The sequence below is a fragment of the Triturus cristatus genome, chromosome 3_2, assembly GCF_964204655.1.
Source record: "Triturus cristatus chromosome 3_2, aTriCri1.1, whole genome shotgun sequence".
In the NCBI taxonomy this organism is placed as follows: domain Eukaryota; kingdom Metazoa; phylum Chordata; class Amphibia; order Caudata; family Salamandridae; genus Triturus; species Triturus cristatus.
Window position 1 is genome coordinate 333,420,555 of NC_140584.1, and position 26,836 is coordinate 333,447,390.

The window sequence follows — 26,836 nt, forward strand, 5'->3', positions numbered from 1 at the left end:
CTCGAGCTGGAAGAGTGTTGCGGCTGAAATTTTGATATGAGGGTTTGCATGCTTGCTATCCTGGCTGGGCTGGGATATGCAAGTGCTTTTGAGGTGTTTATTGTGGCACCGAGGTACTGTTGTATGTGGAACGGTTGTAGGTGAGACTTTGCGTGGTTTATTGTAAACCCTAAGTCGTGGAGTAGTTGGATGGTGGTGTGAGTGTGATGTACACACTGATGGTACGACTTGGCTTTTATGAGCCAGTCGTCTAAGTATGGGAAGACGTAGATGTGCTGTCTTCTTAAGTGAGCAGCAACTACCGCCAGACACTTGGTGAGTACTCTGGGTGCTGTGGTGACTCCGAATGGCAGGACCTTGAATTGGTAGTGGTGACCATTCACTACAAACCTGAGATATTTCCTGTGAGACGCATGAATGGGAATATGAAAATAGGCGTCCTTGAGATCTAGAGTGGCAAAGAAATCGCCTTGTGAGAGAAGAGGAAGGACCTGTTGAAGCGTGACCATGTGAAAATGGTCTGAGTGTATGTACAGGTGTAAGAGTCTGAGGTCTAGGATTGGTCTCAGAGAGCTGTCCTTTTTCAGGATGAGGAAGTACAGGGAGTAAACTCCTGTGTTTCGCTGATGCAGGGGAACAGGTTCTACTGCATGTTTTTGTAGGAGGGAGATTACCTCCTGCTTTAGCAGCTCTAAATGCTCTGGTGACATTGGGTGCTGTTTGGGTGGTATGTGGGGGGGGGGAGGGGGGGGGGGGTAGAAGTGTGTTCTAGACCGTAACCTGATAGAACGATTTGTCTCACCCACCTGTCTGTGGTGATGTTGTTCCAGACAGGCAGGAAGGAAATGTAGCAGTCTTCCCCAATACGCCATATGTCAGCTGTCCGTTTACCAGAGGCGTCCAAGAGTTTTGACTCTTTGTCGGGTGGTGGAGCGTCCCCGACGTTTTAGAGTTGGCCCTTTTTCTGGCATTGGAAACTACCAGAGAGTCCAAAGGTATGTGTCCTTTAATGTACACTGGGTCTGCTGGGCCAGCTTTGTACATTTATTCTATTCTGGGGTTGATAACCCTAGCTCTGACAGGATCTTTAAAAACCTCAGGTGCATGCTTGATGACCCCTTTTAACATAGGCAGAATAGAGGTAGACTTTTGTGAGGTATCAAAAGTGTCCAGCAGAAAATCCTCTGTGTAAATCTACCCCGTGGTCTTGTGCAGCTCTGTGAATGAGCTGATTAAAACCCATGGTGTCTTCTGGAGGGGAAGGCCTAGAGGGGTAGATGTCGTCCTGTGGAACATTAGGGACATCTGGTGTGTTGTAATCATCCCAGGGGTCAGGGGTAGAAGGTGGACTAGGGTCCCCTAGTGGCTCATCATCCGCGCCCCCCGTGTCATCAGAGGTGTCATCATCATTTACTGGTTGAGGAGATGGTGTAGGAGAGTGGTGTGGTGGGGGAGGTGGAGGAATGGGTGGCGGAGGAGGTGGAGAAGGGACCCTGGGAGGAAATGTTGCAATATCTCGTTTTTTAGGTGGTGGAGCCGGTGGAGGCGTGTCCAATGGTCCTTTCCTAGTCAGGTGACCAGTTTTAGGGTCCTTTCGGAGAGTTTTCTGGGTAGGATCCGGTTTGAAAAGCTCTTCTGTGGGGGGGCTGGTGTTTTGGCGCCGATTTTTCCTGTTCCAAAGGCTTGCACGGCACCGAGTCTGGAGCTGTCTTGTCTTTAGGCTTGGAAACGTGAGGTTTAATAGTCTCTGCGGGAGCCTGCGGAACCAGTTGTTTCTTCGGTTCCGAGGGTCTTTTGGGCTCCGAAGGTTGAGCGTCGTTACTTTTTTGGATCGGCTTTTTGCTCGATTCCGATGGTTTTTTCGGAGTCAAGTGGGTGGTGCCGGTAGATTTCGGTACCGAGGGCTTTTTGGGAGCAGAGTGCTTTGATGCGGAGGCAGTGGTCGGCACGGAGGAGGAGGGCTGTTTCTTTTTCGGTGATGTGTCAGAACCGACGGCAGGCTGACTCGAGCCCGAGTCGCCTGAGGGCTTAGTTGTAGACTTCTTTGCCGGGCCCGTAGGCGGGGCCGTGAGAGGTATTATCTCGGTGTGCACCTGGGCCCGAAGGTGAAGGTGTGACCGAAGCCTTTTTTGATGATGAGGGGGTCGACGTCACTACTTACGACCCGATGCCCAGGAGTGATCTCTTCGACGTCGGAGTTGTTGGCTTTGGAGGCGCTGACAGGCCCCTCTTCGATCCGCTCCTGTTCTGGTACATCGACGCCCTCCTGGAAGATGTCATCGGGAATAGCTGTCAACGAGCGAGTCATTGTTCTTCGAGCTCGACGATCTCGAATGGTTTTCTTGGAGCTGAAAGAGGCACAAGCTGGACAGTCTCTGGCCTTGTGCTCAGGTGAGAGTCCTTTCCATGAGCCAGAAACAAAGGCCCAGGTAGGCCCGAAGGCCTTTGTCGACGATCGGAATCGAGGACTTCGATGTTGGAGAGATGAACGACGAGTAGGGATCGCGAACGAGACAATACCGAAGAGAGGGGTGAAGGATTGCGTGTCGAAAATGGGATTGGTAACCGTACCGAACTGGAGCGCGAGAAACACATCCGAGCCAGATGGCGGAAAAAACCAATCTGAAGATGGAGCCGATGCCCATGCGTACTATCATCCAAATGAGGAGTCACCTATCCCGTGACTTCCAAAGACTTTTCCAAGACAAAAGCAAGTGCAAAATTCCGGGCCCAACACCAGATGGCGATCTATGCATAGTGTGTGATCTGCATCTCATATGCCTAGAACATCACCATTTCGTCACTCAAACCAGAAGCACATCAGTGCTCCCTCCTTGCACCAGGTCGAGGTATTTGTTTTCAAAGGTATGTTGGAGACCTAATGACAAAACACAACAATCCTTGGCATAAGAACGCCAAGATACTCAATTGTACCTGAAGTTTGCAGAAGATTCAAACATTTACCACCTAACAAGTTACGTACTTTCAGTAACCCATTATCCGGTAGAGGCTCTATCTAGCAGCAGATTCCTTACTTTAGAATAATCCCCAGGCGTCAGACTGGACCCAGACGTTTTTTGAGCAGCAACCCTGCGTGCTGGTAGGAGACATCATTTGGCTGAGCAAGGACGCTGGAAGTGACATGTGCGATACCTATATTGACATCACTCCAGTGTGCTGAAGTCAGTTCCTTTCACGACTTTCAATGCCAAAGGCATGGAGCCACGATAAGAGCTGACCATTGGTGTGGAAAAAAACTAGGGCCCTGAAAAGGGTGTCTTTACACTGCAATCAGCACACAGAATGGGAGGAGGATGGGAGGTTCGGTAAGGAATCTGCAGCTTGATAAGAGTCTTTACCAGACAAGGAGTTATCGATGGTAAGTAGCTCGTTCATCTGATAGAGACTTCTAGCTGCAGATTCCCTACCTCAGACTACATACCAAAGCAACGCCTCCCCAGAGGTGGGTTTGTGAAGCCAATTTTAAATCAATAAGTCCTGTAGGCCTGATAGGGCGAAGCGCCCGTTGCGATGGATATGACTGTACAGACAGTAGTATTTGGTAAGCGTGTGCAAGGATTCCCATGTTGCTGCCTGACAGATGTCCAGGACAGGGACTGTGCAGGCTAACGCAGTGGTCACAACTTAGCTCTGGTGGAATGAGCACACAAAGCTTCATGTGGTTGCTTCTTGCCCAATGCATAGCAGATCTTGATGCAGAGCACTATCCATCTTGAGTTGAGACTGTTTCTGCATAGCCTTCCCTTTCTTAGCTTCTATGTACCCCACAAACAGTTGATCATCCACCCGGAACTCATTTGTATGATCAAGCTAGAACGACAATGCTCTTTTTGGGTCGAGAGGTACCACTCTTTTGAGGGGTGAGGCGGTGCAAAATATGTAGGCGGGGTATGTTCTGGCCTACATCGAAGGGAGTTACAACTTCGGAAGGAAGGAGGCGCGTGGCTGGAGGACCAGCTTGTCTGGGTAATAGGTAGTGTAGGGAGGGTGTGCTGAGAGTGCCTGCAATTTGCTGACCCTCCTGGTGGCTATTATGGCCTTTAGAAAGGCAGTTTTTCTTGTCAACAGCCTAAGAGGGAAATTGTGCAGGGGTTCGAAGGATGAGCAAATCAAGAAGGTGAGAACAAGATTTAGATCCCACTGAGGCGTGATGAATGAGCTGGGGGGAAACGTGATGCAAGCCTTTAAGAAACCTAGCCACTACACATGACTTAAATAAAAAGGTTGATCCAGCAACTGGATAAATGGCTGAAAGATAGCCTTTAACTTTGCCCAGAGCACAGACCTGCTGGGCCTATGACCGAGCAAAAAAGAGAATCTTGGATAGAGGTGCAGAAAGGGTTTCGATGTTGTGGGAATCACACCATGTCACAAACTTAGTGGAGTGACGCCTGGCTGCCAGAATAACATCGCAGACTTCAGGAGGGAGGTTGAAAGCTGTCAACTGTCGCCATCAATCTCCACACATAAAAGTGAATGGTGGGCAGGTTCGGGCGAAGAACCCACCCCTGTTGCTGTGACAGAAGATCCTCTCAACGGGACAGCCTGACTGGATGATTGATGGTCATGCTCAACATGCTCAACAGCTCGTGATACCAGACTCTCCGTGCCCAATCCAGAGCCAAAAGAATTACTTAGGCCCAGTCGTTCCTGATCTTCTTGGTAACTCTGGGCCAGAGTGGTATAGGCAGAAAGGCGTACAGGCGGCTGGAGATCCACTCGAGACGAAAAGTGCCTAATTGCGAAAGTCGCCTTGGAAAGTCCAGCGCACAAAACTGCTGGCATTACACGTTCTTGGCAATGGCGAACAGAGATAACCAAGGCTCCCCCACTGCTGAAAGAGTCCTTGCACCACGTCCGGATGGAAAGGACATTCGTGATCTGCTAGGAATCTTCGGCTGAGTTTGGCTGCCCTGGCATCCAGAGAGCCTGCCAGGTGTTGAACCACCAGGAAAATGCCCTGGCACTCTAGCCGTGTCCAGAGATGCAGTGCCTCTTGACAAAGGGTTCACAACCCCACACTGCCCCGTTTGTTGTAGTACTGCATGTAGGTGGTCTGTGAACACCTGCACCAGCCTTCCCCTGATCGAACGTAGAAAGGCTTTCAATGGCAGGCAAATTGCCCGAAGCTCCAACAGTTGATGTGGAGCAAGGACTCCGCTGGAGATCTCTACCTCTTCCAGATGGCCACCCCATCCCAGAGATGATGCATTTGTCATCACAGTAAGCACTATCAGGGAAGGGTGAGGGGTAAGGGGTATGCCACTGACACAATTGCCATTCATCAGCCACTGCTGCAGATCTTTCGCAGTTCCTTCCGAGATCTAGAGCATGTCGGAGAGATTCCCCTGATGCTGAGCCCACTGGGACTTCAGGTCCCACTGCGGAGCCTGCATACGCCAGTGGGCATGGGTAACAACCGAAATCCAGAATAGAGGCTGAAACATCAATATCATAGCCTCAATATTTTGGACTTGCTGTTTGGGAGGATAGGCCCGAAAGTGCACTCTGTCCAGAACAGTTCAGATGAAAGGAAACTACTGCTTTGGATGGTTCTTGTGATTTCGACGTATTGCATCTCATTGGATACAGCCATTGTTAAGCTTGCACAATGTCTACAGTTCTTAAATTGAGTGTTTAGGGCAGCGGCAGACAGAATATCCTCCCCAGTTCGGCCTACTTAAAGAATGGCAACACACATCTTAATACTATCTTAGGGTCATAAATTCAAACATCAACAGACTACATACATGAATCACATTTAAATTTGATGTTTGTAAATGTATCACTTGTGGGTGTCCTAAAAACCTAGCGTAGCCTAGCACCCATGGGTAAATAATAAACAACCCTGTACCATCCAGTCAAAAGAAAACAAGGAGGGCAGGAAAACTGGGTGAGACCTATGCATGTGTGACGTTAGGTTCTGAGCACAGCAGTTATTTTTTTAACAGCTGCAGTACTGCCCAGTCCTGCCTTAATGTGCAGAAATATAAGGATTGCAAGACTAAAAGTTCATGAAAGCCATCATATCCTGCAAAGGAACTCGCAAAATCCATAATCTTGGGCAATAATGGCACTAGTTGATTGATCAACATAAAAGAGCTGAACAGTCTAGATCACATGGATTCAACTCAAAACCCATAGGTGAGCACTACAGCTCATCATCATGTTCAGAATTGTGTTGCCCACCTTAACAAGCTCTGGCAAAGGCAATAGGTTTTGCCTATGCGAGAGCTATAGGCTTTGTCAATGTTTTTTGACCATGTTTTATAGCATCCCATACGACCACCACAGGGGCACTCTCCCTATTATCTTCCTTGAATACCGTTATCCAATTGTCTATGTGCCTGACGCATTCTCCATCGGCCAATAATGCCTACTCAAAAGTCCTTGTTGAAGCTTTTCTCAATTGCCCCTGTTTTGTTATCTCCAATACCAGAGGATTATGATTAGAGATGACATGAGTAAAGTTTTCGATTTTAGAGTTTTGAAGCAAGCCATTGGAAATAAAAAAAAATAAAAAAGAGCATGTTTCCTATGTGGGGCAGAAAATGCAAGAATTCTGTTGCTCCCTATATAGTACAATGATTTTAACAACCAAGGTTTCTGACCCATATAGGAATTGACACCTGCTTCCAGCGACCCTCCCCCCAAGTCAATATTAAAATCACTGCAGATGGTGATCGGGGTAGGCCAGAGTGTCAGTTCTTCAGTCAACCAATCAGAAAACGTGGGATCATTAGTGATGGGTCCATTTACCGAGCACACCATAAATACCCCATCCGGATAATAACACTGAGTGATCATCCATCTGCCAAAGCTATCAGTACGAGTTTGTTTTAACCTAAAAAGATTCCTTTGTGTGAACATGGCTACCCCTCGAGTACTTCCAATCACATACAAGCCCACAGAATTTGGCTGTTGTTTACTTGCCCCTTCAATGTGTGTTTCCTGCAGACACAGAATGTCAGCTTGTAGTATCAGCAGATCTAAGGAGGCCCTTCGCCTCTTAAGACTGTCATTCATCCTGGTAATATTCAGGGTAGCTATACGGATCTTATCCATAACATAATCTTTGATAGATCACAACCCAGTTGCTCCTCCCTTTTAAGTTCAACACATAAAAATAACCTGTCCTAAAATATGCATTGGTGCTCTCCCTGTATGTGTTAGTCCTATTCACAATAGCACCAGGCATTCCAAATGTATACCTTCATTCTAGTGTTGAAACCAACCACGCCCTCCAGAATCTCCACCAGAACCAACTCTCCCTTCCCACCATTGCACCCCACACAGACCACACCTCCCCACCTCCGCTCCGCACCCGCCACCACCATGAAGTAGTCAGGTCAAGCATGACCTGAGTGATGGCTTCTGTTATCACTCCAAGGATCCTAACCCCCAACATACAGACCAGGAAAACAGGAGGGAAATCTAGAAGGGGGTATGAGCGAGTAAGCCCCACCTATTCTCCGATAGAAAAATAAACAACTAACAGCTCCCCACAAACCCAGCCCAAGAAAGAGATTTTTTATTTTGTTGCAGAAAAACCCATTTAGCGGGAGTCTGAGCCCTACGATACAGAGGTTAGCATACTGCTATATAGACTCTCCCCACTTCAAAGTGATTTGCTCATGACCCTGGAGTCTTGATAACTGACCCTGAAGAGAGTTCTTGTATATACTTCTTGGCTTTCATTTCGAAGGTGAATGTCCGAATCTTTCCTCTGAGGTTAACTATCAGACAAGCAAGATTCATTAGGAACACTTACCAATCAAGAAGCTGAAATGGTGTAATGTGTTGCCTCAGACGCCGTTTTCTCTCCACAGAGGCATGACAAAAATCAGGCCATACAAAAAAGCTATAACCGTCTTGAGTCCATCTAGCATCGGGAAGGGTCTTTTAAAAAATTGCTTGTTGGAGTAAGAAGTTGCCAAAATACACTAAAATAGCTCTAGGTCTGTCTCCCAGTTCCACACTGTAAGGTCCGGGAAGGTCCCCTTCAACAGGTTCAGCATGAAACCTTTGATGTCGCTCCCTTGCGCTCCCTTCTGCTACCCCCAAAAATGTCTGATTATTTCTCTGCAGCCTTTTTTCAAAGCCATCCATTTCCCACATTACATCCATCAGTTGTGAATCATGGGCTTCACTCTGGCCTTTCATTGCACCGATATCCATTTCCAATGCAGAATCTCGCTCCTCGTCAGAGGTAATCTTGTCACAGATTTCGGAACAAGTTTAAAATAAATTCCTGAATGCCCCTGTAGTTTTTCAGTGGCCAGCCTGGCTTTTTGACTGTCCCTGTGAGACTCTTCTTATAGTCGCTTTATAGAGCTGTAAATGAGGCTCAACAAGGGCTCCCCTGTATTTTTAGATCTGACCGCAGAGAGCGGTCAAGCCCTTTCTTGCATTGTCCCATGCCCCTCATGTTCTGGGGGACTCTCTCTGATGCACCCCCCATCCCCTTTCTGAATCTTCTCTTTACGATTCCTTTGCAGCTGTGCCTTACTTGCTGCTGAAAACAGCTCATCTGGAGCGCCATAAGAACTCACTTGACACCCAGGAATGTAGATCGGCTTCAGACTCACTGTTATTCGTATCTGAAGTTCCTGATTCCTCAGTCAGGGAGAATAACCTTTCCCCATGACCTGGGTAACCCATAGTGACCACTAAACCTCCAACGCTTGTTTCAGGAGGGCCTACACCTAGTACTTCTTATAAGGTGCCAATTGAAGTATTTTCTGGTTAGTCCACATCCCTTATTCATGCCACTCATTATTATACCTTCCGACAGAGAGCTGGAATCTGCGTGACAGCCAGACCCAAACATGTACCCTCATTCAGCCCACGAATGTTGGGAGGGGATGGATCATTAGAGGTGATTTAGAGAGCCTTTTAGCACCAACCCATGGGTAGAGGAAGTGAGATTTCATGGCGAGAAAGAATAAAGCCAAATAGGGTGAAAGGGGAAAAAGTGCACCTCACAGCACTGCAAATTTTATGAGTGGAGATTAGAGGCCTTGTTTGGGTTTGAAATGCAGACACTTGTCTATAAGTTTTTGTGGTTTGGCCTGAGTGTTAGGTAGGCCTGGTTCTGATAATAGGCCGGGATCTGCAGGACAGTTGGTTAAAGCATTGTTAGTCCTTTGTTCACTCCTGCACGGCAGTTAAACGACAGCCGTGCGGTGTCTTCTTAAAAGATAACAAACACTCAAGGAATGCGACTGCTGCTGAGGAAGTCACGTCTCATCCCGTGGAGCAAAAAGGGGCCCGATGTTAGAGATATCTTAGGGATTTTAGGGGCTCCAGGCCAAATATGATTTGGGGCCTCTTGCTCAGAACAAATCTGAATTTATTATCCATTTCAGCTCACTCATGCCCACTGCAACAATGGTCAGATAATTAACAACCCTCTGCATTGGCCAGACTACATCTGGGACCAACCCTGCAAAAAATAGTCCCTTTCTCTGGCTGGCATCAGAGAAGCAGTTGAAAGAGCAGCCTGTAAAAGCCTGCTGCATTTGGTGCAGTGTAAAGAGCCTCAACTTCTGAGCTTTTGCATATGCCTGCCTGTATGGGACTGATATTCAAAGTGAGGTGGCAGCAGGCTATGATTGCACCGGTCTGACAGCAGTTCCACAAGGATGCAGTCACAAAGAAAGCACACAATGCCAATCTTTACTGCACAGCAAGAGGTACATGCTGCATTAAGTCAAAGGACTGTGCAGTTGAATTGGTCCTGTGCACTTTAAAAGGTTAAAGCACTTGCTAAATCTAACCATAATCTAATAGGTATTTTTCTTTATTCCTCACTATCTCTCAGATTGGGGCCGCATTGTTAGGACAGCCTGGGCTACCTAAAAATAAAAACAGATTTTTTTAAACCTCTAAATAGTCTGGGACAGTCCCAAAAACTTAGGTAAAGAGGACCCTAGGAGGGTGGGGGCCCTGGGGCATAGTACAATTTGCCCAAAGGCAAGCATTCCTAGGAAGCGAAATGGAGGAGTGGCAGGGAGAAGTATGTGGTGCTATGGTCAAAGCGGCCGACTTGAAGGACCTGGGCAACCAGGTTCGAGCCTCGGTGACGCCTCATCAGCCTCTGATTCTGGGCAAAACAATTATTCGTGTCACCTGGGGGGAAAACATGAATGTGAATGTGTGCAATGTAACTGGTGCTCATGTAATACACTCCAAATTGTTCTAGTCAACCTTGCGCTGCGTAAAAATGATTTTTCTTTAAAGTAGAAGAAATAGTACCTCAATCACGATGTGAACAGCGGATACACACTTATTAGGATAACTCAATTTGTACTTGGGCGATGCTCCACACAAACTAGGGAAGCAAAGCAGAGTGAAAATGATGCCAACGAATGGTAAGTAATGGGTGGGCTAAGAGCCCCTTTTTAGGTTATTTTTTCTGTAAACACAATAGGTTCGTAGCCAAAGAGACAGCATATGTCCACTGCCTGCAGGAGAGACTTAAAAATTGCTGTAATCAACTTTCATTCTATCATTTGCAGCCTATGCTTTAGCTGGCAAGACTGCCATAAATAACTTATTCAGTCAAAAGATCCTTAAATCATCTCATTTTAGATTATCTGCATCAGTTTAGTCAAAAGTGTATCTCCTGTAACTAGGTCCTATTTTTCATTTCTTTAAATTTAATTCTGAGACTTGCTCTGCGACAAAATTCTTTGAAAGATGCATTCTAATCTGAAACCTATTGCACAGACTTGGAAAATGGAGATCATCAACCTACCTCAATGATGAAAGATACATGTGATTTTACCCATTGATCAAGCTGAGCTATAAGGCGGAGTGTTACCTGACTACTGTATATCAACCAAGATGCAAGAAGGGACCATGTTGCCATCACAATAGAGGCACATTCTGCATAGTGAGCACAGTTGCTTACCTCAGCATGCACAACTCTAATCAAGAAGAACAAATGTTGCAGGGTTTTGGCTATGACCCCAAATTGTCTACATCTTTCCAGGAAGGACTCCAGAGAAGGCTCTATTCTGCGCTGCAACTTACTCCAGAAAAGCGTTAGCTCCCTGCAGTAGAAAAAGAAGAATGACTGAGGTTAGTTCTAATATCCAAAAACACGATACAAAGAAATTAGTGACAAAACATCAAATCTTGAGGTTATTTTGAAGAAGACTGGCTTAAGTCTCAATCACTGCACACCAACTAATCCTTCAGACTGTAAAATTGAGTACTATTAAAATAGGCAATAGTAACTCCTGTTATTTACAGCATATAAAAACAACAGAAGTGGAATACGGGAAAAAAGGTATTAGGCTGCAAACTCTCCAAAACCCAATGCAAGAACACCAAAGACCTATCAAGAACTTAGACCCAAAGCATCATCTAACATACCATTAAGCCTCACTATATAGCACCAGCAGATGTTTGTTTTTAATACATGTTATTGTTTTTTGTGATAACAAAACAGAGACATCACAATATTTAGCCCAAGCTTCCTGGCTAAAAACACAATCATGTATTCAACAGCTCTTCAGCTCAAGATTCCCTCCTACTCCCATTTCTGATGACATCCTAGGTGCAACATCAAGCAACAGAGAAGGCACAAAGCTCTTATGACCCCAGTTTGTGAGTCGTCTGGTCAAGTATGATACCTCGATAATCTCCCCATATTTTCATATGTTTCTGTGGGCAACCCCCAGCTTCATACATTCCAGGGTGTCGTTCTTAGCGACCAATAATGCAATCCAAAGGAATGTCATTTTCTTCCATATTGCTATCCAGATCCACTGTGATTTGTAAGAGCACCGTCTTGGGGTTCTGTGGAAGTTGCCAACCCAACACCCTCTCAGCTATGGAGAGAAACCCCTCCCAAAAAGGCGCTAATACTCCGCAGCTCCATACTATGTGGAGCAATTCACCATCATGTATCAATCAGCAAAGCTATGATGGGCACTCCAATCTACCCTCCTAATCATAAGCGATGACATGTAAAATTGGTGCAGTGCAGGTAGTGTAACTGAATAAGTCATAACTGAGAGTTGGCCATGGTCTCTCACGGATAGGCAAGTGCCTCCATCTAGTCATGGTCAGTTAATGAGCCCAGAATCCCTCCTAGGCCACACAGAGATGCGTGAAAGAGTCTGATGTATTAATCATCAGCGTCAAGTATATTTATTACCCCTGAGTTCATCAAGTAGTATTTTGTCCTCCAGAAGGCAAACATTCAGGAGCTGCTCCAGGCTCCTGATATAAGGCAGAAGGGCGTGAAGTAACTGCAAATACCTGAAGAACTGGCTAAGATGAAGTTCAAACTCTGTCTGCAGTCCTATGAAAGGTTTCATAGCAGTCACTGCCAGCACGTCTTGATATTCCATGTATCTCACTGAGGAGATCCTGTCAGACGAGACACCTGTAGAAGCCATGTACCAGTCCTCAATAGGGTCTTTTATTAGTTTACTCCTCCACTCCAAGGACCTATTTGTCATATGCCAGATCCTTGAAACTGCATCAGAAGCTGACGGAAGGGGGGTGTAGAGATAATGTAGTAGTTGTATACCTTGCATTGGCCACTACTCTGAAGCAAAGGCCTTATCCCCATCGAGGTCATACCATTTATTCAAGACCACTAGGTGAGCAGCTTTGTAATAGTAGGCAATGTAAGCATTAGATATGCCTCAATAATAGGTGGTCTTGCAGCATTTTCCCAGCACACTCCTACCCGCCCCATCCCGCCACAGGATAACTCTATGAAGTTTATTTCCACAAAAAAAGTCTGTGGGATAGGGAACAAGACGTTTTGTAGGTGGAAGTGCAGACGGGGCAGGACCAATATTTTGAAGATCGCTGAGCGTCCCAAGAGGGACAGAGGAAGCACCAACCACAATCTAACGTTGGTGGACAGCCTATAAATTTGCAACTGAATATTCATTATCCAGGCTCACAGGGGGGTCTTATGTTATGTAAACGCCCAGACACTTGAACCAGTCTGAAGCCACCTGTATCCTTTGTCCAAGCCAAATTCGAGCGTGGGACCCCTCAGAAAAAAAAGAGAGTTTGGCCTTATTCGTTCGAAGGCCAGTGAAATTACCAAATATACAGACTTTCTGCAATGGCCGTGGTCCAGACCACAACTGGTCACTGAGGAATAGCAGAATAGTATTCACATATAACAACAAGCTAGCCTCATACCAGCTTCACTTTATCATGCATTGGAGCAATTTTTAAAAGCACAAGGAGAAATTATTGTGAACTATACCTGTAGAGAGAAAAGGTATCTGAATTCTGTTTTCAAACATAACTGAAAATGAGTGGCAACAGGCTGCAAAATGTTGTTACACATTACCTGAATAATAGCTTTGTCTGAACACAAGACTATACTCTAGGAAATCAATCATCTCTGTGGCTCGAGCGTTCATTATATATATATTTTTTAAAATCATAATACGATTGAAATTTTAAATACCCACTCAACATAGCACACAAAAAGAGAAATAAAAATCTAACACGATCGCTCGCCAAATGCAATAACAGAAAATATTGCCTTAGAAACAGAATCCCACAATCTGAAAGTCTACTTCACCCCGCTTTCATGCAGACAATCTCACAAACCAAAAAGAGAAAATACCCTATTTACCCCAAGCTCTTTGCTAAATTATGAAATCTTTGTTTGAGCTATAACACTGGAAGTACGTTGGCTCTTTAATTTTCCTTTCAAATAGAAAGAGACTTCCATTGCAAATAGATAGCAGGACTTCCAAAACCAAATCTGATTTATTATGGAAATTAAGAATTGTACTAAAAATATGATGTTAGTATGCGTACTAACTTTGTCTTAAACAATTTACCAACATGTGCCAAGACATACAGTTAGTCACAAGTAAATCAGAATAGACACTAACGTATATTTTCTTACCTGTCGGTGTAGTTTTGCAGCTTGAAGACTTACTGGATTCACTATGCAGTGCATTATTCCGCCATCTTGTGGTTGGGTCCGGAATCGTATTTTCTCTATTTTTTTTTTCGTGGCCCAGGTGGGCGCCGACGTCCCACCATTTGGTGTCCTTTGTGATGTCAGCGCGCTCCCACCTTTGGCCGCCATCTTCGGATTATTTTTTCTCTTCTTGTGTTAATCCTGTTTTCTCTGTTATTTTGTAAAGTTTTGTTTATTATTAACCCTTAACCTCCTGTCATCTTTCTGCTGGAGTAGGGCGGGTTCGCTAGTGAATCCAGAAAGTCTTCAAGCTGCAAAACTACACCGACAGGTAAGAAACTATACGTTTTGCAGCTTGAATCTTTCTGGATTCACTATGCTGTGCACAGACTTTGTAGCGGTTTGTCCTTATTGTGGTGGTTGGGTGGAAGATGAGCACTGGTTACTGAATATGTGTTGTAAGACCTTCTGTTCCACTTGCGCTTCTTTGTTCATTTGACCATGTTCCCGCTTGGCAAATGTCTTGGATAGGTGTGTTCGCTACAAAAGCAATTGTTGCTCCTTTCTTCCCTGTTGAGTGATCCTGAGCTGCTCCTTGTAACTGTTGTCCCGCCTGCTTGTGGCAGAGTTGAATTGTCTGCGCAATCCATCGTGCAATGGTATTCTTGGTGACTGGTCGCCCCAGAAAACTGCTTGCGGAGGAGACAAAGAACTGTTTTATTTTCCTGCATTCCTTTGTTCTCTCTATATAGTGCATTACAGCCCTTCGGGCGTCTAGTGTGTGTAGAGCCCTTTCTGTTTTTGTGATCGTTTTTGGAAAAAAACTTGGTATTTGGATTGTTTGGTTAATATGGAACCGAGACACCACCTTTGGCATGATGTGTGGGTTCATCCTCATTACAATCCTGTCTTTGTGTATTTGTAAGTAGGGCTCTTGGAGTTTGAGCGCTTGCAACTCACTCTTCGTAGTGACGTGACCGCCACTAAGAAGGCTGTCTTTAGCATGTGCAGTGTAGCCTTGTGAATAGGTTCAAAGGGTCCCTTCATCAAATGAGTTACCACTACGTTGAGGTTCCATGCTGATGCTGGCATCCTCTTTGGGGGGGGGGGGGGGGGCGATTCTCTTGGCCCCTTCCAAGAATCTCTTCACCACTTGAGAGGTGAAGAAACTTTTCCCAGTTTCTCCACTTGTGAAGGCCACCACCGCAGCCAAGTGCACCCTCAGGGATGTGTAGCTTAATCCGCTTTGTAGCAGGTGCGTTAAGTACTTTAGTACTGTTGATTCCCTTGTGACCTTTCGTTGTAGTTTATCCTTGATGCACCATTGCCATCTTCCATTTTGCTATGTAGCACTTTCTTGTGGTAGGCCTCCTTGCCTCCCTGAATACTACCATAGTACTCGCTGGTAGTTTTAGGTGCGCACATTCTAGGTCTTCAGGAGCCATGCTGCTAGGCTGAGACGTTCTGGGTGAAGCACCCTTCCGTTCTGCATTGTTAACAGGTCCCTTCTTCTTGGGAACCTGTGTGCTGGTTCTTGTGCCATTTCCACTAACTGCGAGAACCAGGACTGTCTGGCCCACTGAGGTGCTATCAGTATCAGTGGCATGTTGCTGATTCAGCATTTGCTGAGTACCCTGTGTATCAGTGGTATCGGGGGAAAAGCGTATGCAAAGCTCTTTGACCAACTTACACATAGCGCATTCCCTTGGGACCGGTGGTCCAGTTGTCTGGATGCGAAGTGCTGGCATTTTGCATTCTGGTGTGTTGCAAATAGGTCTATTTGTGGAGTACCCCATTTCTGGAAAAGCTTCTCTATTTCCTGCTGGTTGAGCTCCCATTCGTGGGAAGCCGACGTCTGTCTGCTGAGCAGGTCTGCTTCCACATTTTCCTTTCCTGGGAGATGGATTGTTAGTAGGTCTATTTTCAGTGGGATGGCCCATCTCCAAATTTCCTGTTCTAGCCCTGATGATGGTACTGATTGAGTTCCTCCTTGTTTGTTGATGTAGAACATGGTGGTTGTGTTGTCTGTTTGGACCAACACCCTGTTCCCGTACAGCTCATTCTGAAAGGCTTTTAAGGCTAGGAATACAGTCTTTAGTTCCAGGTAGTGGATGTGTCTGACCGCATCTTGCTGCGACCATAGACCCCTCACCTTGAGCTTGTCCATGTGTGCGCCCCACCCAAGCTGGGAGGCGTCCGTTGTGATGGTCACTGTTGTAGTTGGTTGTGTGAATGGCTTCCCCTGTGATAAGTTTTCCTTTTTCCACCACGCTATTTCCTGATGCACTGCGTGCGTGACAACCACAAGATCGTCCCAACTCCATGTGGCCTGTCACCATTGCTGCTGGAGCCATTCCTGGAATGGTCTCATGTGTAGTCGAATATTTGGGACTAGGTGGATGCATGACGCCATCATTCCCTTCAGTTTGCTCGCCGTCATCACTGTCAGAACTTGCCCCTTGCGGTAATGACGTGTTTCCTTCAGTATTGCCAATGTTCTCTTCCTGCTGGGTAACACTTTGGCCTGAATGGTGTCTATCTCTGCCCCTAAGAATATCTTGATCTGTTCTGGTTCTTTTGACGATTTCTCCCATAGGATCGAGAAGCCCAGTCTTGTCCGTGTTAGTATGACCTGCTGGATATGTAGTCTGCATTGGCCGTACGAACTTGCCTTTATGAGCCAGTCGTCGAGATAGGGGTATACGTGTATCCCTTGCCTTCGTAGGTGTGCTGCGACAGCTGCTAGGCATTTTGTAAACACCCTTGGTGCGGATTTGAGGCCGAATGCCAGTACTGTGAACTGATAGTGGTTTTGATTGATCACAAACCTCAGCAAGAGCTTGTGTTTGTGGTGGATGGGGATGTGTAAGTATGCGTCCTTTAAATCTATAGTAGCCATGAAGTCTCCTTGTTGAATTTGTGGTATTACCTCTTGTAGGGAAGTCATCTTGAACCTTTGTGTTCTTATGAATTTATTCAGGAACCTTAGATCTAGGATAGGGTCTTAGTCTCTCATCCACCTTTGGTACCAGGAAGTAAGTTGAGTAAACCCCTTTGTTCCCTTGGTACCACCTCTGTTGCCTCCTTGTTGAGCAGTTCTTGTGCTTCTAGCTGCAAGAGCGAGAGTTCCTTTGCAGAGTGTGATCTGTTTCTTGGTTTTCTGTTCGGATGCTGTCTTTTTAACTCTATACAGTATCCGTATTATATGATGTTTAGTATCCATTTGTCCGATGTAACCTTTCTCCATTCCTGGATGAAGTCTTGTATTCTTCGCCCTACCGGTGTTGAGTGTTCGAGGTGCTGTTTGTCGCTGAACGTTTGGCTGGAGCTTCCCTTCATGTCCTTCCGCCCACCCCGAGGATGTTGCTAGGGTGGGGGCATTTTCTTTGATGAAGTCACTTGGTTGAGGGCTGCTGTCCTCCTCTCTGTGTTTGTCCTCGTCCGTTTCCGCGCCCACGAAAGGACTGTCCCCGGGGCTGGTACTGCCAGTTCTGCTGCTACTGTCCCTGCTGTTGCTGGCCTTGGTTGCTCCCTTGGTAGCCTTACTGGAATGTTTGGTGCGATGTGGAGGGCCCATTGCCTCCCCTACCGCCCGGTCTTCTCGTGGGTGTGCCATTTCTCATTCCCCTGAACTGCAACACCCCCATTGGATCTTGCTGTTTTGTTGTCCTTCTTAAGCTGTGTTAACTTGTCGTCGACTGGCGCGCCAAACAGTTGCTCTCCATTAAAAGGTGTGTTTAGGATGTTGCTTTGCACCCCTGGCTTGAATCCTGAAATTCTGAGCCATGCGTGTCTTCTCTCAGTCACTCCTATCATCATTAGCTTGCTTGATCTTTCTGCCACACCCGATGCACATTTTAGGCATGTATTCGCCATGCTTTTCCCCTCTTCTACCAGGTGAGTTGCTCTTTGCTGGTACTGTTCCGGTAGATGTTTTAGGAGCTGTCCAACTTCATCCCAGTGTTGGTAAGCGTGCCTGTTGATCAGGGCATTGGACTTAGCGAGGCGCCATTGGATTGCCCATTTCTCTCCACTTTTTCCCCTGTGAGATCCATCCTCCTACTCTCCTTGTCTGGAGGTGGTCCGGCATTAGTGGGTACATTGGCCCTCTTCTTCGCCGTTGCTGCAATAATGGAGTCGGCTGGCACTGAACCTTGGATGTATGCAGGGTTCTGTGAAGAAGGTTTGTATTTCTTCTCAGTCCTAGGGGTCACAGCTTTGCATGTTGCAGGCTCCCTTAAAGGCCTCTCTTCCTTGATCCAGCACACTAGTGAGCATGGGCAGGAATTGGCTCTTAGTTTGCTGTGGCAGTAGAGCTTCCAGGAGGAAACATGATTTCGGTTTCTCTTCCTCCATTTTCACCCCATAAGTCTGTGCAGCCTTTTGCACGACCATGTTGTAGACCCCTATGTCGTCTGGCGGCGACGGCCTCGAAGGGTACGTGTCCACCCCTTCTTCCGGCAATTCTGTGTCGAGATCTTGCCAGTCCATGTCTTGCGCCTCCGAGGGTGTCGAGTACCGGTAGGATTGAAGGTCTTCGTCGCCTTCTCCCTCGAAATAGTAGTCTTCGTCTCCTATTTCCTCGACTGGTTCCGGGGTTTTCGGCGTTTCCGCGTCTTCGTTGTTTCTTCGACTTTGACTGCGGGTTTCGGCGGGATGGTGTACTGGCTCATCTTTTCGTCGAAGTCCTTTTTCTGTTGAAGGATGCTTGCCAATTCAGCCTCGAGCCTCCTCCATCTCGGCGGTGTGTTCGGTGTCGAGGGCTGGAGCGCTTCTCTTCGTGGCCGCCGACGACGAAGACTGCCCTTCTATTCTCGGCGCCGAGGTGTCCTTTTCGAGGGAAACCTTCGACAAACTTTGTTTCTCGAGGGCTTTCGCCGATTGGGAGTCCTTTTTGAAGGATCCGCTTGGTTGACTGTCCCTGGTAGCTGTTGCTTTCGTCGAGTGTTTCGATGGCAGAGCTCCCTTCGAGGACTTCGCTTCACTTCTGTGAGTGTCGGTCGGGGCTTTTGCTTCACCCTTTCGAGTGTCGCGTGAGTGTTTAGGGGTCGACGACTCCCTTACCTCCTTCGACGTCTTCTTATGGACCTCGACTACCTCTTCTGGTCCTTCGGCGATGATGTCCTCCTCTCCACTGGAGAGACCCAAGTCTCGGAGCGACGGAGGAGGCCCCTGGCCCTGCATGTTGTGGTTCGCCCTTCTCTGCCTCCCCCTTAGTCTGAGAGTCTTCGGTGTAAATGCCGAGCAGGCGTTGCAGTCTTCGCTGCTGTGGTCGAGCGGCAGGCAGAGGTTGCAGACTGGATGCTGATCCTTCTGGGCGTACTTGTGGTGGCAACTGGTGCAAAACTTGAACGGTGTTTTGTCCATCCCAGCGCGCTCAGGGTGCCCCCTGCGAGCGCATCCTCCGTCGAATGTCGAGGTTTTGGTTGCAAAACGTCTCCCTCGTCATTCTGGGTATCTGACCTGTAGTCCGGTTTAGTTGAAAACTTGCTTCTTAGTTGATTTTCCTTGATTCCTCTTCCAAAACTCTGGAACTCTTCGGTAACGATCCAGACCCAACAGCGGAAAAAAGTATCTGAAGATGGCGACCAAAGGTGGGAGCTTCCGCAGGAAGCGCACCAACGTCACGAAGGACACAAAATGGTGTGACGTCGCCGCTCACCTGGGCCACGAAAAAAAAAAAAAAAAGAGAAAATACTACGATTCCGGACCCAACCACAAGATGGTAGAATAATGCACAGCATAGTGAATCCAGAAAGATTCATGCTGCATAACATTCTAATAACATATGCACAACTATAAGGTAACAGGCCGTTATATGTGTGGCTTGCACACGTAATGAATTCACAATAACGCCTTCAGTGGGAACCAAAAACCCCACTATAACAACACTCTCTCTGGGTAGTAAAGCAGAGCAGTCCAAGATCTACTCAGGGGAGATTGTGTAGGCCAGTAATCACCATTCGCTGGCACGCAATAACAACACTCAATAAATGATTATCCAGTCTGTGAATTTTCTTTAGAGAAGGAAAATAAATTTACTACACACACACACAAACACTACTTAATACAAAATAATTTACAAACAGATATAAGGCTGGTGGAAATACCTTTGGCAACATTACATGTGACCTCTAAAGGACCCCTAAAAACACAGTACAATATAACACACAACCATATAGGAGGGTGTCACTTTAAATCAGGTCGTGGTTACTACACTTAAAGACCAGAATCACATGTCATAATCAGTCACTCCATCACTGACTTTAGTAACCATAATCCATCGGCAATCATTATAAGTAATGAAGCATTGTAACCATATGCACACATTATCATTTATTAAACATTGCAGCCTTTCATGAAAATGAATACTGGCAGCAATAACAACACCTTTAAATGAAGCATTATACATAACTCTTATGCCACTTGTAAAGTAGCCATAGAACCAGTCCCTAGAGGGCGCTGCACTCCCAGCTGTAGAGCAAATGTATCCAGCCTTGGGAGTGCTCGAAATGGAATATAAAGCCTAGGGTGGTCCTAATCCTTCTAACCCTGCAGACTTCTTTGCTTTGGGAGGGGAAGGGAAGTGGGAGGAGGGCAGCACTCCTGCAGCCCGCCCCCCACACTCTCTTTTTTCCGTTGATTGTGGCCCTATCGTGGAACAGCACACCATAAGCAGTAGAATTATGGGGTGCTCTAACCCAGGAGAGTGAATATCAATGAGCTTCACACCGCGCAGCTTCCTTTCTTCTCCTTTTACAAATTTTTCATTTCTTGGGGGTACCGAATCCCACCCAGGCGCCCACAAGGCACCCTTTGTTGAGGGCACCTCCTGGAGCTCACCCTCAGCTGGCTAGCAGTCTCCTTGATGACGACCCGGTGCTTTTTTCCGCTACCTGCTTTATGCAGGCAAGGTGTTTATCCTAGCGCTGTGGCAACCCAGGAATGGGGTCCAGGTGGGTTTTAGGTGAAGGTGCTCTCCTCTCAGTGGTGGTTTTCTTACTTCTTGACGGATGACGTCCTGGGCTCCCTAGTGCAAAAAACAGCCCGGAGGTTGGGATCCCTGGGCATCCAGAACTCTGGGGAGGGGGCCCCACACTTGCCCTCTCCCAAAGGATTATTAATTTATAAATGCTACTTGCATCAACCACTGGGTTACGGTTGGGGGATCAAAGGTCAAATACTTTTCCCACACATATCTCAGGCCCCGTTGGGCTGATTTGCACAATCTTGGGCTGATTTTGCTCCTTGTGACGTGCGACTTGGAGCCTTTTTCTTGGGCCTTCTAGCCTCTAAGGTGGCACACTTTTGCAGGGGGATGGCTCCAATGGCTCCCTGTGTTTAATGTCTTCTGGTGCTTCTCTCCTCCTGGGTGCAGGAAATCAGGTCCTCCCCAAACTGGTCCTTAGGAAATATAAGGGGACCAGCTTTCCCAATACTGGGGAGAGACCCACTTGTCCTGGGGTCAACTGCCCTCAGAAACTTTAGTCCAAGAGGGTATCAGGGGGTTCCTCCTACCAGTTGTCAATGGCTGCCGCAAACCGGATCTAGTGTCCAGCTCCAACAAATAAAACTCTCCCAGTCTTGTGCAAGAGTTTTTAAGTTGCGGTGGAAGGCTCTAAATGCCAGACGCCATTGGGCAATCCGAGGGTGCCATATCAAACCCCAAGGAGTTGACCTAACGGCTAGGGCAGCCAACCTTGAATCTGGGGAACCGGGTTCGAGTCTCGGCAATGATCCCTCAGGATCGTGGAAACAATCCACTACCTTTCGATCAGTCACTCGTGCTTACTTAGTCTGTCTCCCAGAATAAACAAGTTTTTAATTTTTTTATTTATTGAACAGTTGTTATTCTGTTGTAAAATAAATAAGCTGCAATAACTGTTAGACAGTATAGGATATAAATGATTAGCAGTATTATAAAGGTAAATGGATTATATAGTTCTACCATTTTACAATAATCATGAATACATTCGAGTATATAAAACACATGAACAAAGATGCGTACTCCTACGATGTCTCCCTTACTAGATGTACCTAAATGTACATAGTAACAAAAGGTATCCTGCCCAATAGAAATCGGATCTAGGCACAATTCTCTATCAAAATGGGGTATCTGGGGAACTGGGTTCGAGTCTCGGCAATGATGCTGAACATCCTGTGATTCTGGGGAAATCACTTAATCTCCCTGTACCTAACAAAAATTAATGAGTCCTCATGTAATGCAACTGGTGCTATGTAAAGCACTCTGATAACCGATACCTTTAGGTCAAGTTTCAGCTTAAAAAAACACCTCAGTAAATAAATAAATAAACCCTATCCCAGCTATTCTGCACAGTATGTTGAGACAGTTCAAGATGGCACCATGGAGGAGCCACTGGTAACACCTACTCTGGGGACCTCAGCTCTGCCCCTTGTTGATATGACTGCCACGGCCTTCCCCACCACAACTCCAAAGAGAAGTCTCCTCTGATCTGGCTCCCGAGGTCTGGGCTCACTACTTTCTTTAGTGAACCTGGGCGTTCCAAACCCTGGTGTCATGTAGTTCCTATAGAAAGTATACAGGATCTGCGCGTTTAGACAAGATACACTGTTGGATTGGTGTCAGACTGACTCTGAACACCCCCACTGGGTATGTTGGCCTTTGTACCAACTAGATCACTGTGCCACTAGAATCTCCTCTTACCAAGGATAGAATAGTTCCTAGCAACCATCGAACATGACAACCCAGATCCCTCAGAATCGTGGAAACAATCCACTACCTTTCGATCAGTCACTCATGCTTACTTAGTCTGTCTCAGAGAGATACCCAGAATAAACAAGTTTTTATTTATTTATTTATTGAACAGTTGTTATTCTGGTGTAAAATAAATAAGCTGCAATAACTGTTAGACAGTATAAGATATAAATAATTAGCAGTATTATAAAGGTAAATGGATTATATAGTTCTACCATTTTACAATAATCATGAATACATTCGAGTATATAAAACACATGATAAAAGATGCGTACTCCTACGATGTCTCCCTTACTAGATGTACCTAAATGTACATAGTAACAAAAGGTATCCTGCCCAATAGAAATCAGATCTAGGCACAATTCTCTATCAAAAGGAGGTCTAATCATATGCTACTACCACAACTGGGAGCAAATCCTCTTTGTATAGTAACCCTCACACACTTTAATAGTGTCATGCTTCATCATCAGGTTCACCCTGGCTCCTAAAGGCCAGGGTGGGCTCTACCGTATCTCAGGGAGCACTTTTGAGAGAAGGCCAGGAGGCTTAAAGATTAAAAAACCACCAAAAACTCTTTTGTATCCCTTTAATATGGAGTAATGGCGGATATTAAAAAACAAACAGTAGGGTGTTCCCAGGATACAATGGTCCTATGACCCTAATGCACAAGTTACTACTTGTGTAACGATATATCTGCAAGAGACATTAGTTAGTGATAGATTCCTTATCTTAGAATAACCCCCAGACGTCAGACTGGATCTGGAAAGTTTTCTGCTTAGCAGTACCCCTGCGCGCCAGTAGGTGGCATCGTGCGGCTCCGCGTCCATCAGTGGCGTCGTACGTGCCGGAATGACGTCACGGAGACTAGTTAGGCACCACCCATGCGCCCTGACGTCAGTTCTGTACACGACTTTCCGCGCCGAAACGCAGAGCCATGTAAGACACTGACCATAGGTGCATAAAACTAGGGCCCTAAAGGGATGACCTTAACCCTAGGATTCAGTCCGCAGAACGGGGAGGATGGGTGGGGCGGTAAGGAATCTATCACTAACTAATGTCTCTTACAGATATATCGTTACACAAGTAGTCATTTGTGCATCTGAAAGAGACACGTTAGTGAGAGATTCCTTACCTTAGAATAGATACCCCGGCAATACAACCCCAGTGGTGGTTCTGCGAACAAGATTACAATAAAAAGTCACGGAGCACAGAATGGACAAAGAAGCCGTCTCTCCGGACCTGACTGTCAAGGCAGTAGTGCTTGGTAAACATATGTAGCGAGGCCCAAGTAGCTGCCTGACAAATGTCCTGCAAGGGAACACCGCGTCCAAAGGCAGTAGTGGCTGCAGTTGTCCTGGTCGAATGGGCACGCAGCCCCACAGGAGGCTCCTTCTTGGCCAAGGAGTAACATGCTTTGATGCACAAAACAACCCACTGGGAAATGGTTCGTTTGTGCACAGCCCGACCTTTCTTGGCGCCCACGTAACCAACAAAGAGTTGATCATCCACCCGGAACTGTTGTGTACGCTACAGATAGAAAGCAAGCGCACGTTCTGGGTCCAGACGGTGGAGCCGCTCCTCTTCCTTGGAAGGCGGCGGAAAGAAGGTGGGCAAAGTAATGGTCTGCCCGATGTGAAAGGGCGTAACAACCTTTGCCAAGAAAGAAGGACGGGTCCTTAAAACCACCTGGTCCGGATGAACAGAAAGGAAAGGAGGTTTGGAAGAAAGAGCCTGGAGCTCACTCACTCTTCTGGCAGAGGTGATAGCAACCAGGAAAGCAGTCTTGTGAGTAAGAAGACAGAAAGGACAGTTATGAAGAGGCTCAAAGGGAGCACACATCAGAAAAGTCAAGACAAGATTCAAGTCCCACTGAGGCATTATGAAAGGCACGGGAGGAAACGTGTGTGTAATGCCTTTGAGGAAACGGTTAACAACCGGGGACTTAAAAAGAGAAGGCTGATCAGGAAGCCTCAGGAAGGCGGAAATGGCAGAAAGATAACCTTTGATAGTGCCCAGAGCAGAGCCCTGCTGGGCTAAAGACAGAAGAAACAGAAGAACCTCAGAAAGAGGAGCCGAAAGGGGGTCTACAGCATTCACTGTGCACCATGCCACAAATCTGTTCCATCAGCAGGCGTATACCGTTATAGTGGAGGGACGCCTGGCTGCCAGAATGACATCACAGACTTCGGAAGGAAGATCGAAAGGTGTCAACTGTCGCCGCTCAATCTCCATGCATGGCGGTGGAAACTGGACAGGCTCGGGTGGAGGACCGTCCCCTGCTGCGGTGACAGAAGATCCTCCCGAAGAGGCAGACGGATCGGGGAGATCGATGCTCATACTGAGTAGCTCGGAATACCATACTCTGCGAGCCCAGTCCGGAGCCACAAGAATGACTTGGGCCCGGTCGCGCCTGAACTTCTTCAGCACTCTGGGCAATTCCACTCGTGACGAAAAGCGCCTCCTTGGAAATTCCAACGCGCAGAACTGATGACATTGCGCGTTCTCTTTGGTGGCGAATAGATCTAACCAAGGCTCTCCCCACAGCAGAAAGAGACCATGCGCCACGTCCGAGTGCAGACGCCATTCGTGATCCATCATGCACCGGCGGCTGAGTTCATCCGCCCTGGCATTCAGAGAACCTGCCAGGACTTGAACCACCAAGATAATGCTGTGATGTTCCAGCCATGCCCAGAGGCGCAGAGCCTCCTGACATAGGGTCCAGGACCCCACCCGCCCTGTTTGTTGCAATACCACATGGCGGACAGAGGGAAGGAATGCCTTCAGTGCAAGCCGGATCGCCCGCAGCTCCAGGAGGTTGATATGGAGCCGGGACTCCGCTGAAGACCAGAGGCCTCTGACCTCCGCCTCTCCCATGTGGCCACCCCATCCCAGGAGGGACGCATCCGTCACCACTGTGTGCTCCGGTTGGGGAAGGGAGAGGGATCTGCCACTGACCCAATCGCGGTCCGTGAGCCACCACTGCAACTGTCGTGCAGCGCCCTCCGAGATCTGGACGTGACCGGACAGGTCGCCCTGATGCTGGGCCCACTGGAACTTTAGGTCCCACTGCAGACCCGCATATGCCATCTGACATGCATCACCAGCAGGATGCAGGAGGCTATCAGGCCCAGCAGCCGGAGGGTCATCCTGACCGAAACCCGGGATAGAGGCTGAAAGACTGGAATCATAGCCTGAATATGCCGGACTCGCTGCTCGGGAGGATAAACCCGAAACAACGTCGAATCCAGAACCGCCCGATGAAAGGGAGCTTCTGAGAGAGGCTCAGGTGCGACTTCGGCACATTGATGGAGAACCCCAGCAAATGCAGGAGTTCGGACGTAGTCTGGAGGTGGGAGACGACAGCCGGGGGCGAGCCCGCCCTCAACAGCCAGTCGTCAAGGTAGGGGAAGACTGACACCCCGGACATGCGCAGATGAGCTGCCACCACCACCATCACTTTCACGAACACCCGAGGGGCGCTGGTAAGGCCAAAGGGGAGCACGGCAAACTGCAAATGCTCCTGGCCCACCATGAACCGCAGGTAACACCGGTGGGCCGGCAGGACAGGGATGTGAAAATAAGCGTCCTGCAAGTCCTGGGAGTCCCGCGGCCTACCCGCTATACCCGGGTCCGTCAGCGACTCCCGAACAGAGGCAAGAGTTTCTTGCTGCCTTGGACCGCCTGTTTAGGTCTCGGGCTCCCGCCTGCGAGCCCCGCGGCCCCTTGTCCAGATCCTGTTGACCCGGCAGCACCGCCTCCGGCGCCAACCCCGGAGCCACTGGATCCAACGGCCGCGGCTCCGGCCCCACAAGGTGCAACGCCGCTGGCTCCGGCCCCGGCGCTGCCCTTGACTCCGGCCCCGGCGCTGCCCTTGGCTCCGGCCCCAGCACCGCCCCTGGCGCCGCACTGGGTGCCGTTTATCCCGCCCCTGCCCCGGTTCTCGGACCATTTTGTTCCGACCTGGGATCCTCATTGGGATCTGGTTCCGGGTCGGCCCCGGCCGGCGCCGCTCCCAGTGCCGCTGGCCCCCTCTCGGGCTCCGGTCCTACCGCCGCGGTTGGCTCCTTCTACCCCGGAGCCGTATGAGGACAGGGACGGGTCCGAGGACCCCCTTGCGCAGCAGTGTGACTCCGAGCAGGATTGGGTGGATGACCTTC

General features: G+C 47.7%; 1 protein-coding gene across 1 annotated transcript in view; it reads right to left on the bottom strand.

Annotated features, from left to right (window-relative positions):
- Nucleotides 1–26,836, bottom strand: part of RLF (RLF zinc finger) — a 314,153-nt gene that overhangs the window by 48,540 nt on the left and 238,777 nt on the right. Inside the window, exon 7 of the mRNA XM_085647033.1 lies at nucleotides 10,937–11,078. Within this exon, the coding sequence (XP_085503159.1) occupies nucleotides 10,937–11,078 (142 nt within the window). The remainder of the gene's footprint in view (nucleotides 1–10,936; nucleotides 11,079–26,836) is intronic.